The 17,107-nt window shown below is 29.9% G+C and overlaps 1 protein-coding gene across 3 annotated transcripts; it reads right to left on the reverse strand.

Annotated features, from left to right (window-relative positions):
- Positions 1 to 1,484: 1,484 nt before the first annotated feature.
- Positions 1,485 to 16,539, reverse strand: LOC143224893 (histone chaperone asf1-like). Of its 3 annotated transcripts, none has more exons than XM_076453343.1 (5): positions 16,402 to 16,539; positions 15,553 to 15,678; positions 12,162 to 12,277; positions 6,219 to 6,395; positions 1,485 to 1,810 (listed from the first exon to the last, which is right to left on the reverse strand). In XM_076453343.1, the coding sequence occupies exons 2-5, from the start codon at positions 15,659 to 15,661 to the stop codon at positions 1,610 to 1,612; spliced, it is 603 nt and encodes a 200-aa protein (XP_076309458.1). In that variant the 5' UTR covers positions 15,662 to 15,678; positions 16,402 to 16,539; the 3' UTR covers positions 1,485 to 1,609. The 3 variants fall into 3 exon arrangements, with proteins under 3 accessions (XP_076309458.1, XP_076309473.1, XP_076309464.1); XM_076453358.1 differs by lacking the exon at positions 16,402 to 16,539 and adding an exon at positions 16,174 to 16,389; XM_076453349.1 differs by lacking the exon at positions 16,402 to 16,539 and adding an exon at positions 16,182 to 16,388.
- Positions 16,540 to 17,107: the final 568 nt, after the last annotated feature.

Genomic DNA, 17,107 nt, shown 5'->3' on the forward strand with positions numbered 1-17,107 from the left:
CTGGATCTATTCATTTCTAGGATGGACTACCTTCTAAGTTTCACCCATGCAGCTGCCTAATGTCAGGCAGCTCTCAGAAAAAAAAAGATAGAGGTATTTGCACAGTTCTTAGTTGTTGCACTGGTGGTGTGGCAATGGATATCACAATAGCAGTACTTATAAAAACAGTTGTAGTAGATACATAGTACACCATGCTAAAGTCTGATGCTTCTTGTGAATAATGATAGAATGTACTTCCTACAAAGTTTGCAACAGCACTGCAGTTAAGTTTTTTAACCATATCTCAGTCAAAAAGAGAGAGATAAATAACCAATTAAAACAATATACTCACAGATCATTTTTTCAAAATCTGGCTCACACTGAAATGGACAGATGTGTATATAGCTTTTGTCAAACAGTCAACAATAGTTGGTAGCATTTTTTTCATTCAGTACAGTCTCTAAAAGGTTTTAACACAGTAGAAGATAGGTTTTCAAAAATGACAAAATCATGATTGAATTTCTGAAATTAAATCCATCCTTCTGGCAGCATTTACTGACTAAATAAAGCCACTGGACGATCAAATAAAATGTTTAACACACTATATGATATTACAGACAAAAATGCAGTTCATACATATAATTGATAGGCCAGTTGAAAGACCAATTGCACCATTATGTACTCACAACAGTAGTGTCATCAGATATTATAATTATTGTGTTATTGAATAAATATCTACAAGTTAATGTGACAAGATTATTTCCAATAAATGCATTAACATTTTATTTTTCTCATTCAATCTTAATTTATCCTGTGACATACAAAAATAGTGACCATAAAGGTCATTTATTGACAGGGCCTATGAAAAGCACTTGCAAACAACATTTACAGACACCAGTAGAATGTTATACCCCTTTAGAGGCAAACTTGATGACGTGAATCAGATATAAAAAGTTCGTAGTTTATTAGATCCGTGTTAGTTTATTAGAAACGTATTAATAGAATAGCATACATTTAGATGTAATTGCAATTTAATTTTCAGACTGAGCAAAAAAAACTGACCAAATCATCAGTAGAAACCCATAGTTACTATTTCTTAGTGTAGATTTGTTTTAGCTAATTTTTAAAAACTACTCTATTAAGTCAATTAACTTTTTAAGCATTACAAAGAGCAGCCACACAAAATTTGAATAAAGTAAATCTAATTTTGTTTGAAGTTGATAGTTATTATACTTAAATATACAAACTTGGTTTCTATAGTTAAAACTACATGCTAAAGAAAAATACTTGTAGGCTATAGCCTAGGATTGAAAGATTCTATAAAGTAATAACTTCTGAAAACTTAAATATGCTTAAATATTTGTTAGACTTTACATAACATTAAGTTTGATAAAATCTGACTGTTACAGATTTTGATTGAACACTACAAATATTTGATACTGCAAATGGGAGGCTATATTAACCTACTTCTTTGAGAATTTCTATTTATTAAATAATAAGGTCAGACATGATTTAATATGTTTATTCAGAATGAATTAACAAAATGAATACAATATTTTATTAAAAAATAATACAGAACTGTTTTGAATGACTAAAAAAAACATTTTATGAAACTTAAACAGAATGAATACTACGTTACTTCCATGCCTTGGTTGCTATCAAAAGAAACAGTTGGTTTTAGAGTTCCTATGCTGTCTTCATACTGCTGAATATGGTTATTTTCAATAATAATTTTATCACCTACTCCATTCATCTCTTCCACAACATTATCATTCCAATCAATTTTAAATCTAGTTACACGGGGACTTGTAGCTAAGATATTACGCTGCAACTGTAAATACAAAGAGAATTAAATTTATGTTCAGTAAAATTTAAAAAACAAATTTCTAAACAAAATGTTGTAAAGAATCTACATTTGCTTATAAACAACCTCTTGAAGTAAAGTTTCAGCCTTAAAGACTTGGAGAAGAATACTAAAGAACATAAATTGTTTGAAATATAATTTTGAAGTATTTGATAACATGACATTTGCATCCAAAAATATTTCAGTGCTATTCAGGTTTTTGCATCCACATCATATAGAATATGTACCTTTAATTTTTCATAAATATGACATTTAAGTTAAAAGTGGCAATATGAGGTAGAGTTTTGCTGTAACAGAATGTTTTGTACCCTATTTTCCCATCTACTTGTGTACAATCACTATACAGTAACTACAATTTCTTCCAATAGTATCATTAAGATATCTCACCCTCATATTTGTGATCTAAATTAAAAAATAAAACAAAAACTGTGTAGTACAGTTGTAGCACTGATTCCAAATTGCCACATCATGGGCCTATCCCACCTCTTGCAGTACCAATTTCAACCTACCATGCATGTTACCTGCCTAGACCCCCTCTTTCAGTTTCAAATCACCATGCTACAAGCTTAGCCCTTATACCCACAGGTTGTATCAGCTGTAAATATCTACAGCTAACACAAAATAGATAGAAGTCACCAATATTTAAAGGGACAGTCATTAATAAACAAAATATTTAAACTATTCCTTTAAAAAAGGGGACTTTCATGCACTTTTTTTCTTAAATCAGAAACTTAAGAGTTCAAATATGTGGTATCCTACTCTAGTCAAAATTAACTTAAGTTTCTCTAATCTCAAAACAAAAACAGATGTATTATCCAACACAAAAATATAACAAAAAAAGAAGTGAAGCAGTATTTTTGAATTTATTTAAAATGCTAGTAGTGTTTTTGCACCACGTGCTAGTGTCAAGAAGTTAAACAAGCACGTATTTGAGTGAGTGTGTGCGTGTGCACGAGCACTTGGAAGAAAAACTGCAATACATACATTACCATAAGTGTAGTAAAAGCAATTAAATTTGATGATTTTTTGTTTTGGAGTTCAAATTGCGACTAAAATGACCCGAGAAAAAAAAACAAAAAACAACAGGAAATTAAAAATATTTAATAAAGAAGTAAAGGTATTGATTGATCCCATTAAACATATTTATTATTTGTGTCCATACTCATTAGGACAGATTCAGGTAATAAACAGTATGATAAATTACAGAAGTCATCAATCAGTGGTAATACAAGATTTATGACTGAAATGAACCAAGTATAAAATATTAAAATAGGAGATACCATTCAGTTTCAGGTAAAATTACTTAATGAATTTCATTTATGTTTAACTTTTGTTTCATAGGAGTGCTATAATATATAATACCTATAGAATGACAGAATAACTTAGAAGAACAAAATAGGACAATTCTGACAAATATGAAATGTGTTTATGCACTTACATATACATAAAATATATGTAGGCTTACCATAAAACTGTATGAAATGATCAAATGACTAAGTAAAGAAGCAGACAGAAAAGTAAAGATTAAGAAGGGAAAAATAGTGACACCTGCGATCCATATTTTGCTAAAATAATATTAATTCTGCAACAAATGTTCAAAAAGAATACTATCTATGTAAATATATATATTATATAGTGAATTTTCTTATTTCAGCAAGTCTGATTTTACATATTTCACATTAAATAAACAGGATTATACTATTGTACCAGTCTAGCATGATTCGAAAGCCTAGTTGGCATGAGTGAAAAAACAGACTTTATTCATGGTAACATTAAAAATTAGGTTGGCATGCTGGAACAGTATGTTACTTTAATACTCTATGTACTAGAAAATAAACCATTTGTAAATTCTACTTGAAATCAATCAAACCAAAAATCTATGATATATAAACATTTAACAATGCAAAAAATTATGAGAAGAACATTTATAAAATTCATATCAATTAAGAAACACCACTTTGCAGGCCAATGTTACAACTAGACAATAACTTGTGATTTAAAGATTGTTTTTCTGCAAGAAATGGTTAACTGTTCATCATTTATCCTCTGTTTGGGGTTCTAATCAACCTAGAATAGTCTCATATACATAAGAATCTGTCAGGATGAATAAATCTTAACTTGCTTGGGCACCAAATATGCACTGCAAAATGCCCCATATGCAAGACAAGCACAAGTATTTTGCTTCAAACTTTGTACCATAAGAAACTAAATAGCATAAAGCTTGCACATAATTGTCCACTATCAACTTCTAACAGTTTTATCAATGGAAATAAAACAAAGTGAAAAATACCACATGACACATCAGATAGGTCAAAGCATGCATGACAACCTTTCATAGTTACATTCAAAATTTGAGCTATTTTATTATAACTGAATATAAATAAACTCAGCATTAGAATATAGTTAATAAATTTTGTTTAGTTTTATTTAAATTTTAAATTCTTAATTTTATAAGGATATTTTAAAAATCCAAAATCTCCACTAATACAAAACCCAAGACATTTTTATTACCCCTCCAAGAAGTATGAAATTTAATGTAAATTTAGGTTTTAGGGGTTATGCAAATGATATTTGAAAATATTTAGATGAATAAAAGTATTTATAATCTTATCAAGAAAATTACTTTGCACTCATAAAAGAGAAAAACATTCATTGCAAATTATGAATTTTTTATATAATAAAAAGTACTTGTCTATACTTTTAAGTACTAGTATAAACTTTGAAATACAGAGCTTAATTTTAAGGAAAGATAAGGGCATGATAATTTAAGTCAAACACTGAAATTATATTATGATAGATCTTTGGTTATTGTTAAATTTATATTATATAAGGTGTTTTCTTGAGGGTAATTAATTCAGCAGTGCTTAAACACTTGTGATCCCTATAACTTAATACAAGACAAATTTGAAATATTCTATATTTATAATGAACTAAAAGAATTTTAAGAGAGAAAATGAAGGTAAATGTAATATTTTGTCAAATTTCTTATGCCTAATGAGCTTTCAATGATGTTGATTAGGTTACAGTACAGGAATTGTTGAAACTATATATTTAGGCATAGAGAAATGAATGAAAACGCATTAATACAACAACATGAAAAGTTTCTAAAAACTGGTTTAAAAAAACAACTTTCTTTTGACTCCAACTCTATAAAATAATTGTACAGTATCAACTGCTATTGTATTACATAAATTTTCAATTTTTTTTCGTTTGAACTACAAGGACTCATCTCCCCGAAAAGATACACACATTTTATACCAATTAAAGCACTCATGTTACAAACAAATTATACACTCACAAGACCTTCCAAAAATTTAACTTTTTAATTCTGAAGTATAATTTAAAGCTAGTTATTGACAGTAATTTGATACACTACTTAACATACCCAAAGAAAACTAACTTCTTTAAAACAGTTAATTACAAGGTAATTTTCATTGAATATAGAGTTCAGTCTTTAACAATTGAATAATTCCATGCATTAAACCTTATGTTTCACTTAATAAGCAGATTTTGCATCATACTATGTGCAAATTTCTAAAATAAAGCAAAAAAAAAATTAATAACCACACATTCCTTATCCAGATTACCTAAATTACAATCAAATGATGAACATTTAGCGCAGGTATGCAAGTCTCAATACCAACTGTTTTCTAAAAATATAGGTAATTAAAATGTGAAAAACAAGTTTTGGAAGCACACTGAAATTCATTTAACTCTTCTACAACAGGTCAGGGTTCAAAGGCCATGTCATCATGTTTGTCAACTTGAATTCAAAATTTTATCAAACTCCTATTTTATGAATTTATGTCAAAAAGTCTGGAATCAAATTGTAGATTATAATTCAAGCTTTAATATTACCTACGAGTTGATTTCTAAAAAGTAAATATTAAAATAATACATTTAAATATAAATTTTAGCTAGTCATGTGGCATGTTGAATGGAACACTGTTTAAAATAAGATGTTTGTATAGTTTTATACAAATTAGAAACTCAAATTGCTAATATTAGCATGCTAGAATATGAAATTAGAACCTCATATCTCTTATTTCGCTGAAATTTGGCTTATGTACTGAATCATACATGATGGCCCCTTTCACCTTTTTTTTTAAACTATCCCTTATATACACTAACTTTAATATATGACATGTAAATAAACAATCAACAGCTTAGAATGTCCCCAGAGTGGTTTTCCCTGCCATTTTAATCTTTGAAAACACTACAATGTTTTTTCGATCCAAAATTTCAATGAGACATGTATTGTCTTTAGTATGCTTGAAATGTCATATTTTTTAAAATCTAAATAAATCTTAGTTACTAAGCTTATTAAATTATAGTGGAATTCTATGGTTCTATATTATAGAAAAGAAAACCCCACCTTGTTAAACTGTGGTACAGATGGAGGATTTTCTCGAAGTTCAGGATCACCATATTCATTGTTCACATAGTAACCAACACGGATGAACTCCTTTCTTCGATAAGAACAAGTTAAAAGAACCACAGTAACACCTACAGCATCTTGAATAGGAATCTTAGCTGGGTCAGGTGGATCAGCCTAAAAAGTTAAGTTCTTTTCAGAAAGCATTAAAGGAAGAAAATACTTTGCACTGTTATTTACTTTCTATGGTGACATATTCAACTAACTAAAACTATTTTTTTTTTATCTGAGCATCTTATAAAATTATAAAAAATTTCTAAATGCAATACTTTGTTACAGCATTTGAAGTATCTGTTATATGTATGGAACATTCTAGTAAGAGGTTCCATAAAAACTAGATCTGCCAGGTAGATTACATGGAAGGCAGTTAGTTAAGAACATCCATCTCAAACTGTTTGGCTGCTCTTGTCTGACCCAACTGTACCATGTGAATCACCCAAATAATGCACTCATGGTTCTAAAGTGTGAACAGATTTTTTTTAAATTATTGAAGTTCCAACAATAAACCAGCAGATCCAATCTAATGTACTAACCACTGAGACATGCATAGCTTGGAAATTTGAGTGCGCATATTATTAAAGTATACAAAATAATTCAATTGCTTAATGCCACCAAAAGATGAATTATACATGGTAATCAACAGGTGTGAACATAAACAAAATAATCAGAGGGATATGTGCAATCAGTTTAGGAAAGCAAGGCATATCAGCTTCACAGTGAAAATAAGAAACTTTTCAACAAGGACTTGGATTTTGAGGGAGAAAAACATAATACTGTGAAGAAAGAAAAAGTCAGGGAATGGTGGATTGCTTCAAAAAGATGTTTGAAAAGTAGCATGAAAGGGTAAGATGGAGACAAGAAAACTGAGTTTGATACAATGGATCAGAACCCCGTCTAACACTCCAGCACAGTGCTGAATTCAAGTAGTGTGCAAGGCAAATTTCCCACAGTACGAAAACATTTCCCGTGAACTATTATCGCTATTTTGTTGTGCTTACTTGCACAACTGTACCAAGTGGAGATTAATCAGTGATGAGAAAACCTACTTGTAGAGAAAAATATGTAAAAATGGCTGGTTTGGGTTGAGAAGATTTTTTATGTAGAGTAGGGAACAACGTTTTTACCTTCTTTGGTTATCGTCAGGTTCACAAAGAAAGAGGTAACTGACCAATAGCTAATTACATATTTGAAGGGGGTTGTGTAACTGAGTGTAGGAATGTAGAGGGTGTGCTTTGATGTTTAAAATATAAAAATATTTTCCTCTACAAGTGGAGATTACTAAGTAAAAAAAGCTAGTGGCAGGCAAACATTTTGCACATAAAGAGAGCAATACAAATCAAAAGAAGCTGTAAGTGAAAGTCAGTTAACTTTTCAGAATGAAAATGTTTCAGTATATTTTCAGTCTTTGTTTCTATATGTCATGTGACACTTGTTTTGTTTCAAATTGCTCATTCAAACATAGCTCATTATTAGGTTAAAAAGAAAAAATTAAATTTATCATTTATATATGTACTCAAGATGCACAAGAATTATGTAATTCAATATTCTGCTTACTCTAACATGAGCTGTGTGGTCGCCATACAAGTTGTTTTAACATTGCAGATTTGCTTGTCAAACAGTTCAAGAAATAAAAGTGATATAGTGAAAACAGACATAAATGTTATAATGCCAACATGCTTAAGATACATAAGCATTACATTTTAGTTACAATTTTCAGCAATTCTAAAAAAAAAAAAGGGTAATTTAGATTTCATAATTTCTTGTGATGATAACAAGTTAGACAAATGGACCAAGTTTGTATTGTAGGGGTAGAGAAAGTAACAGATAATATTAGTTTCACTGAAAAAAACAACAACAAAACCATTATTAATATTAAAATGAAAATTATTTTCCACTTATACTGGTCAGAGTCCAAATCATAAACTCGCATGTCTTCCTAAAAATATTTAATTGGAAAGTCTGATTTTTTGTGTACAAACGATTTATAATGTTCATCAAAAGCTTGCCGAATCTAGTGAAGGTACATTTACTGTATTAAAAATCATAGTACATATAGTTTTATGGTTAAATGGTGGTTGTAAGTTGGTCAAAAAAACAAAGTTCACATAGAGAAGGCTAAGAAAACTTAAGTGGAAAAAAATTAAGTAAAGTAAATTTCTCCACAACAAACACATACAGGCTACTAGTGTAACTTCATAGATTGTTTACCATAAGTTCTTGCCAGGTAATTTGTTGCTTTGTTACACTACATTAGACATGATTTAAAGAGCAGTTTAAACAACAAAATTAAATGAAAACAGATGTGAAAATGTTAGAAATCTGAGAGTATTTAGCAAAAATACCATATTGGTCTAATTATAAGGCAATGTGTTTTGATTGACAATTAGGCTGCAAAAATAATAATTACTTTATAATCAGAGATGGCAACAGGCCTTTTCCCCCTTATCTAGCCTGTTGCATTTCTGAATGTTCAGATAGCATCCATCTACACAAGCACATAAGAATTTTGCTCATGGTAATTCTTGCAACTAATCCACGTGTAGGTTATTCATAGTATATGTTAATTTTACTGGTGCATTACTGCTTTCACTGAGCTCATTTTAAATTTTGTAGTAATTATTATCTGTGCTTCTCATTTTAATGATAAATGAGTGATGACACTGAAAAACAGAGAACAAGAAAGAGTTAAATTAACAAAGGACTACAACAGAGTTATGATGCAAAACTTAAAATTATGGTGGTGCATGAGGCAGAAAAAAAAAACAATTGTACTACTACTAGTAAATATGGTGTAAATGAAAATAATGTCAGGCTTTGGCAGAAACAAAATACTAAATTCCTTAATGCACATTCTACAAGAGAGGCATTTTTTTAAATCCCAAAAAGGACATAATGATACTCAGAAAATAATAAAAATGTCAGGTTAACAGAGTGACATTCCATTTTATTCATCTGGATTTTAATAAAGTATTTATTAATTAATAATGTATTCACCTAGAAATTCAGAAGTTACTAAATTCACATTTAATACACAAACCAAGGTCCCTCAATACTAACAAAACTTCCAGAAACCTCATCAATAAAATCTAAAACATCTACATCAGCCAGATTATAAACAGGATTCATACAATTTGGTCAAATAAAAATTCCACAACACTTTTTTCATTTACAAATTCCTTATCTATCAATTACATCATTGCCTCATTATCACATTACTGTCAGGAGCCAGGAGAACCTGAAAATGACTTGGTTGGAACAGCAATATAACCAACTAATCAAGAAGGCATTCATGCTGAACAGATACAGATTCAAAATACTACAAAACCAATCTGTTAAATAAAATAACTCTTTATCCACATATGAAATAATGGATAGAAAAAGTTAAAATATTAATACAAACTTTGATATTTTGCAAACAAAGGAAACTCAATATTCTCTTAATTCCATAACTTTTTACAAACACAATGTAGGGGTCATCTTAAAAACAATCTGCACTTCATTGGATAATTAAAACCATGCCAAAAGTGAACAGGCTTAAAGTTATTCTAAACCTGTCAGAATTAATGATATGACTTGTCTATTTAGTTTTGACACTTAACAATATCTGTTTCACCAGTAAGCAAAATCACAGAGCTTTTTGTTCCCTCAACAAAATTAAACCACTTTCTCTTTAATGACATCATTTATGATCAGATAAATGAAATTCCTTTGTTTTGTGACAGAGTAATTATTTTAGCCTCTGAAGCCACTTGGTAATGAGCTGAGCAGAAGATATTAAATTTTTGAGAGCCAAGGTATCACAGCGTCATATCCAAGAAAGCATTATAACTGACTGCATAATGAGTCAGTACTGGATTTCAATTTAATTTATTACAAGGCCTACTTTGAAATATAATGTGAACTTTTTTTTATTTTTATATTACCACATTGGACTGTATACAAAATGATACTTTTCACTCTTTATACAATGTCTGATGTAAAACACAGGTTTAAAGAAAGTTACAGTAAAATCTCTTTTGTTAATAGCATAGATGCATTCTCATGAGACAAACCTTGCAAATGTTTTGCTGCCAGCACTTTTTTTTACAGAAATGATTATCTATCCTACATTTAAAAAGAGTCAAAATTCCTTAATTCAACATTTCTGCTGACTACACTGATGTACTAGTTGTACTGCCCAAATACATCATCAACAACTGTTTGCAGTACCTTTTATGTCTTTTTTCACGTGATTCCCAATCCTTGGAGATGTTTACATAGATCCAAGTATGCCACATTGTGAACAAATATGTACTGTAGTGAAAATTTATCCTTTAACTTCAACTCAACTGACAATAAGCATTTTTTTACTTTCCACCCTAAATTCAAGTTCCTATTTTTGACTGATTTTCTCATTTGTCACAAATTCCTTCAATATCTTTTCTGCCATACATCTAACATCTATTTCATTTAGATGGTTGTAAGCCTTTTCTGTTAACAACATCAATGCTCATAAGTGAGGGCTTCAACAATCACATCTTCCTCAAACCCGTGTTTGACAGATTTAAATCACACTGAAGAAACTCTACAAGAAATGGAACCATTAGTTTCTCTGCATGCTATAGAAAGAGAGTCATTCTTTTGCAAGTGACAGATGAAATGCAAGTTTGGCAGGCATCAATGGATCTTTACACCCTTCCATGACACTTCTGTTCAATTTTTAACAGTGCTTGTAATTTTCCCATTAGATACTGCTTTTTTACACAGCTATTTAAGCCAGACTTTATTTTAATAATCCTCTCTGCCATTAGCATATTCTTTATAACTATCTTCTTTTGCAGGCCTCCATGGCTTAATTGGCTAGAGAGTTCGACTGTTAACCAAAAAGTTGGTGGTTCAAGCCTACCTGGTGGAGTTGATGTTATTGCACCGATAGCCTAGCTTCTTTATGCCATAAAACACCAAATCAACCAACCAACCAATCTTCTTTTGCAGTATTGGGGTCATAACCCCACAAATGGACAATTTACTCATAATAGTCTAAATAGGGAAAATCATACCAATGATATGCCATGGTTGTCCAGAATATGCGAGATGTCAAACAATACCAATTCCTGAACACAGTTTATCCCCCAAAATGACTCGTGAATCACAATATCCAGAGAGGGATGAAACACTAAATACTGACCTAACAGCTAATCACTGGCAGGAGTAGAAGCATAGGAAATTGGAGATGAAGCTAAAACATAACATACCTGATTTATTAAGTCTAGAAATAGAGAAGGAAGCCTGGACACTTTCTCCAAAATGGTGTGTGGCTATGAGGGAGAAAAATTATCCAAGTCTTCGTTGCCATGTTCAAGGAAAGAAGCCATTACTTCCTAACCAGATAAATTTTGCTCACACATCACAGAAGTGGAGGGTTATTTTATGATATTTTGCATGACAGAATGCAAATGCCTCACATGAACAGACATGAGGGTAGGTGAGAGTATCAAAGCTAGTGGTGAGCACAAATTTATGCATTTAGAATGCAGTACAAGTCAAGAAAACCTATTTGTGAGAGAGATAAATCACTGTATAAAAATTTCTTCACTACTGTACTTCCTTAATATTACAATAGAAGCAATATTTATCATATACACACAATGGCCTAGAGGAGCCAGAATATATTTCCTTTACCTTTCTTTTTACAATATCACAATTATTAAATTATAAATATAGTACTGTCAGACTAAACTTGTATGTTTATGATGCTGTACAAACAACAGATAATACATCAGTTGTATTTTTCTGACTCGGATACACAAGTAAAAGAAACGCAAGTTTTCAATAACCACAAATGTACTAGGATTTTCTCAACATTCTGGCACAATTGTTTTAAACACACCATTGAATACAGACCTGAAATACAAACATGTGTCTTCCTTCTGGCACAGGACCTACAAAAACTGTGTCAAGAACTTGGTCATAATCTTCACTCTCAGCTGAACCAACATAAATTATTTTCCACTCCAAATCTATAAACATTAAAAATTATTACAGAATTAGTACTATAATGTACAATAAAGCAATCAATTCATTTTGATAGTTGTACATACATAAAAAAACATTAGATATGCAACTTCTAATTTCATAGTAACACAATTACCTCCACAACCTGTATGGTATGAAAAATAAGATATTATACTATGTCTTATACTCATAGCATTCAGTGTTACAGTTTTGTTAGTGTTAGTCAGTAATAAGTCTTAAAATATGCAAACTAATATTTATAATATTAAAGTAGAACCATAGATAAACCTCACAGATTTAAAACTTTCAACAGTTAGAAAAAAAAAACGTGGAACATTTGTTTCTGGAAAGAAAAAAAAGGACATCTTATAGATTTACTATACATTTTGTTAAAGACATCTACATTCTTACTAAGCAGTTTGTTAAAAGTTCTACAGAGTTACTGAAAGGCTTGTGAGCCATCCTCTGTAGATTTATGTAACAATTTATTAAAGATATCTTCTAAAGACTTGTTAATTAAACTGCTAAAAGACATTTGAATCTTACTGAACAGTTCACTGAAACTCCTAAGAATGTGTACATACAGATTATTTGCACTTTCAACAGATAAAGGCTCATTATTAAGAGACACTAGTTTTAGGAAACTTTATTTGATTAGGGTTTTTCTCAGGAGATTGAAAATCTCTTGGATTGTTATATATTTTTCAATTTGTAAAAACATTTTACTATAATAATGAGACAGATCACTAAAAATTGTACTTAGTTTATCAAACTGTCAACTACTAAGACACCTTAGAATTGTTTTCTGTACAGAATCACTACAGGAGGAATGATTCAGATGCTTAAACTGATAGGTATCAGTACAGTTTGCCAACAAGATTTCTCAAACAACAACGAAACAGTACATTAGAGTAAATATGTTTTAAGTATTAGAAACAACTAGTTGAACTTCAATAACATTCTTCTCAACTACAAAATGTAGCTTTGGTTTCATTACTAGTCTAAGTGGAAAATGATTTTCATGTTATGATTAAAAACTGTTCTTCATCCCAAAATGATAACATGGCCTTTGACCAGTGGACCATTATGATAGGGTTAGTAAATTTTTGCTTTTTTTCCCATCCAATCACTAAACTAGTCTTTCCTCAATCACTACAAGTGATTTTGTTAGCTAAAACCAAACTTAAAAAAGTTCTATTTGCTATTATCCTAAACTGATTTCAAATGTGAATGAGTTAGGTAAACATTTCTTTTCAAATTGCTTGACAAAAATAATTTGAAAATACTACTAGTTCTTTGATCATATAAAACATAATGCATTAAACTATGAATAAATCTGCTATCAATATTCATAGTGCAAAGAGAACTACAAAAATTAAGTTATTTTGCAACACACACTTGCTGGTCAATATCAATCAACAAAGTTGAACTGAGTGTTTCCAACAATTCTGTGGTTTGTTTTTCCATTTCTTCTTGTTCACAAAGTAAATATACAACTACTTACCTCAACATGGGTAAGTTTCTAATTGTCAATTTGTCAGAAATTTTTTTTTTGAGATGCATACCCTGAACAAACTTGTTCACAATGTTGTTAATGAATGTTTGTCAACTGTAAATTCTTCTCTACTACTTCTGTATTTATTAGTTTAGCATGAAGGATCCTGGAGATAAGCCATTCTGTCACACCTTAGTGCACTGGCCAATCAGCAGTAAGCTGTCAATTGGTAATCAGATGACCCCCCCCCCCTCACATAATGATGTGGAAGTTGAAATTCCAATATATATATATGAATAACCTAAATTATTTACAATAAATGTTTGTGGCTTGTTGTTAAGTTTATATAATAAACAGTCCACTTGTTTTAAAACATATTAAAATAAGTTAAATGTTAATTATGCAGTTAATCACCACAGTTGTATCCAGAACTTCAAACCATAGTAACTTTATCAAATGCACAGAGCTTCAATTACTTTAGAAGACAGCAAGATAAATTACTTTTCCCTGTTCTGTTATTACAATATAAACTGCAATGATTTCATTAAATGAAAAAAAGAAACACCACTATATGCTATTTATAGCTAAACTTACAAATACAATCAAGAATTCTAGATCCATCACATACTTTGTTTTACTTGAAAATGCATTTATAAATAACCAAACTGAAGCCTAGTACTTTCACATTACAATATATTATGATGTATTAATACTCAATAAATCCTAAAAATTACTAGCAACACAGTGAATTAATACAACAATCACCAACTTACAACAATTAAACCATGCAATGCATAATTCACACAGTTACATAAAGAAGCCAGTGATAAACTATTGCTTGTAAAAATACCTAAATTTAACACTTGTGTTCTACTTAAATTAAACCAGTCATGTATATTTGACATGCTTACCACATTGCATAACTAAAACGTTTGTTAGATAGGTAAAAGAAATATCAATTTGCTCCAATTTCAGATGGTCAATGGGTTATAGCAAACAAAAATATTTTAAATCTGGCCTAATCTCATGTAAAACCTTAAAGAATATGAAGTTTACATCTGGGTTTTACCAAGAAGCAATAATCACAGATATATTACTTAATACTAAAAAAGTGCTGATGCACACAGATATATGCCACTAAAGCATTGTTAATATTAATACACATCCCAAAGAACATATTTAACTGTTGTACACTAACTTATAAAGTTTCATGTTAAGAGCATTGGAATAAAGTACAAATTAAAAATTAAATGAAGAATAGTATTACTATATAAAAAAAAGGTAGTAGCAAACTTGACAAATATACACTAAAAATTAGCCAACAGATCCTTTACCACAAACTGTAAATACATATTTCACAAATTTCTATCAGATAAATTAAACAGATGAATAGAAATTGTTATACATATATAATAATACACACATTTTGTTACCTGTCACTTAATGCCCATAATATTCTTATTTAAAGTGCTGTATTGTTGTAAGTACCCCTCAGGTCACAAAATCAGCCATTTCTTATATGCTTATTCAGTTATACTTTGATGATGCAACCACACAATTGCAGACCAGGAAATCAAGATTCTGTTAAACTCAATCTGACTAAGTTCATACACTAAACCTAATAAATAAAACCTTTTGAATTTGATAATGTTACAATGCTTTTTATAAACTTTTAATAAATTACATTTAAAAATATTTGGGTATCTCCTTAATTGTGGTTAATTCTTAATGATAATATTCTTATTTTGTTTACTACTTAGAAAAACAGAGAAATCAAATACTTGCCCTCTTTTAAATCTTCAATACACTCAAATGTAATTTCAAACTGGAATGGATTATAAAATAACGATGGATTATCTAACACAACAACATTACACACATGAACTTTTGCCATTACTGCATCAGCTTAACCTGCAAGTGCAAAATTGAAGGTTGAGTTACTACTTCTTTATTTCTCAGCCAAGATGTCACAATGTCAGTAGTAGTTACAAGTCTGTGGTAAACAAAATTCAACAACTGAAGTTTTAACCAACGACAATGAGAACAATTAGCGTTAAGTTACAAACAGTTCGACTTTTCCTGCAAAGTTTTAGTACCGAAATTTTCAGTTGAAAAACTTAGTCTGGCGCACAGGCACAAGTTCTGTTAAACTTTTATTTTAATACGAGTTTTACGTTACCACCGCTATTAATTACATTAGTGAATGTCACACTCACACAGTAACAGTTCAGTTAAGACTAACAATTACTAATATGAAATAGTACTATCACTGTATAAATTGTAAATATCAAAGTAATGCTAGAGACATTAAAGGATGATAAGTCAGTAACTATTGAACCCAACTTCTAAAGAATGGGAATCAAGTACAACTTGCAAGTATTACTTTCAAGTTGAAACTTTTATTACTATATTACTGTATTTAACTCTTCATCGAATATTCTTTCCACAGCTTTTCAACATTTGTTCGCTATCGCACCAATTTAAAAGTCTGTGATCTACACAGTAATATTCAGTGTCTTAAAAATACCAGTTGTCTAATAATGCAATATCGATATTAAAATTCTCATGAACAATCTTTCAAACCAAATGTTAAAATTAAACCCTGTAACACAAACATATAATATTAATAATTACGTTCAGAACATTTTGGCGGGAAGACCGCTCTTAAAGGAAAATGTACATTCTCCCTCTACTGGCGAATGTTATACGAGAATTGAATATCAGTCAAATTTATTCCCTTCAGCTTATGAAATGAAAATAACAAAATATCGTTGTACTTAACAATTTAAAAGCATTAAAGAAAATCGATTTTCTTTAGAGATTAAAAATGTTCATACACATGCTGCGTGATCATCTGTAAAGTAACTATATGCATAATCAAAAACTAAAATGATTAATAAAGTATATTGTAATTAATTTTACGGAGAAATCTATTGATGTTTCTTTCACGTAACATTATAATATTAAACGAAATACATTAAGTGCCTTTAACTTTTAAGGGATTTTTAATTGGTACAACTGTTTGCAAAATCATAAAAAGATAATTTTGTAGCATATGTGCTAAGGATAAACAGTGCAGGTATATTTGTACGCTCTTGGTTGTTTAAAAGAGATTTAAAAATATACAAGGCAATAAAGTATAACGATAAAATTATAAACCTTTTGTATTTATTTAAAAATAAAGCATTATAGAATTTTAAAAGTTTAGTTATGCTAACGTGTGTGCATTAATTTTTAAGGTAAATTTTAAACACTTCTCTCAAACACATAGTATTCCACATTTATCAAGGTTATATTTCAATTCTAATATTGAACTTGTAAATTAAATTTAATAACATAA

Source organism: Tachypleus tridentatus, chromosome 1 (genome assembly GCF_004210375.1).
Source record: "Tachypleus tridentatus isolate NWPU-2018 chromosome 1, ASM421037v1, whole genome shotgun sequence".
Taxonomy (NCBI): domain Eukaryota; kingdom Metazoa; phylum Arthropoda; class Merostomata; order Xiphosura; family Limulidae; genus Tachypleus; species Tachypleus tridentatus.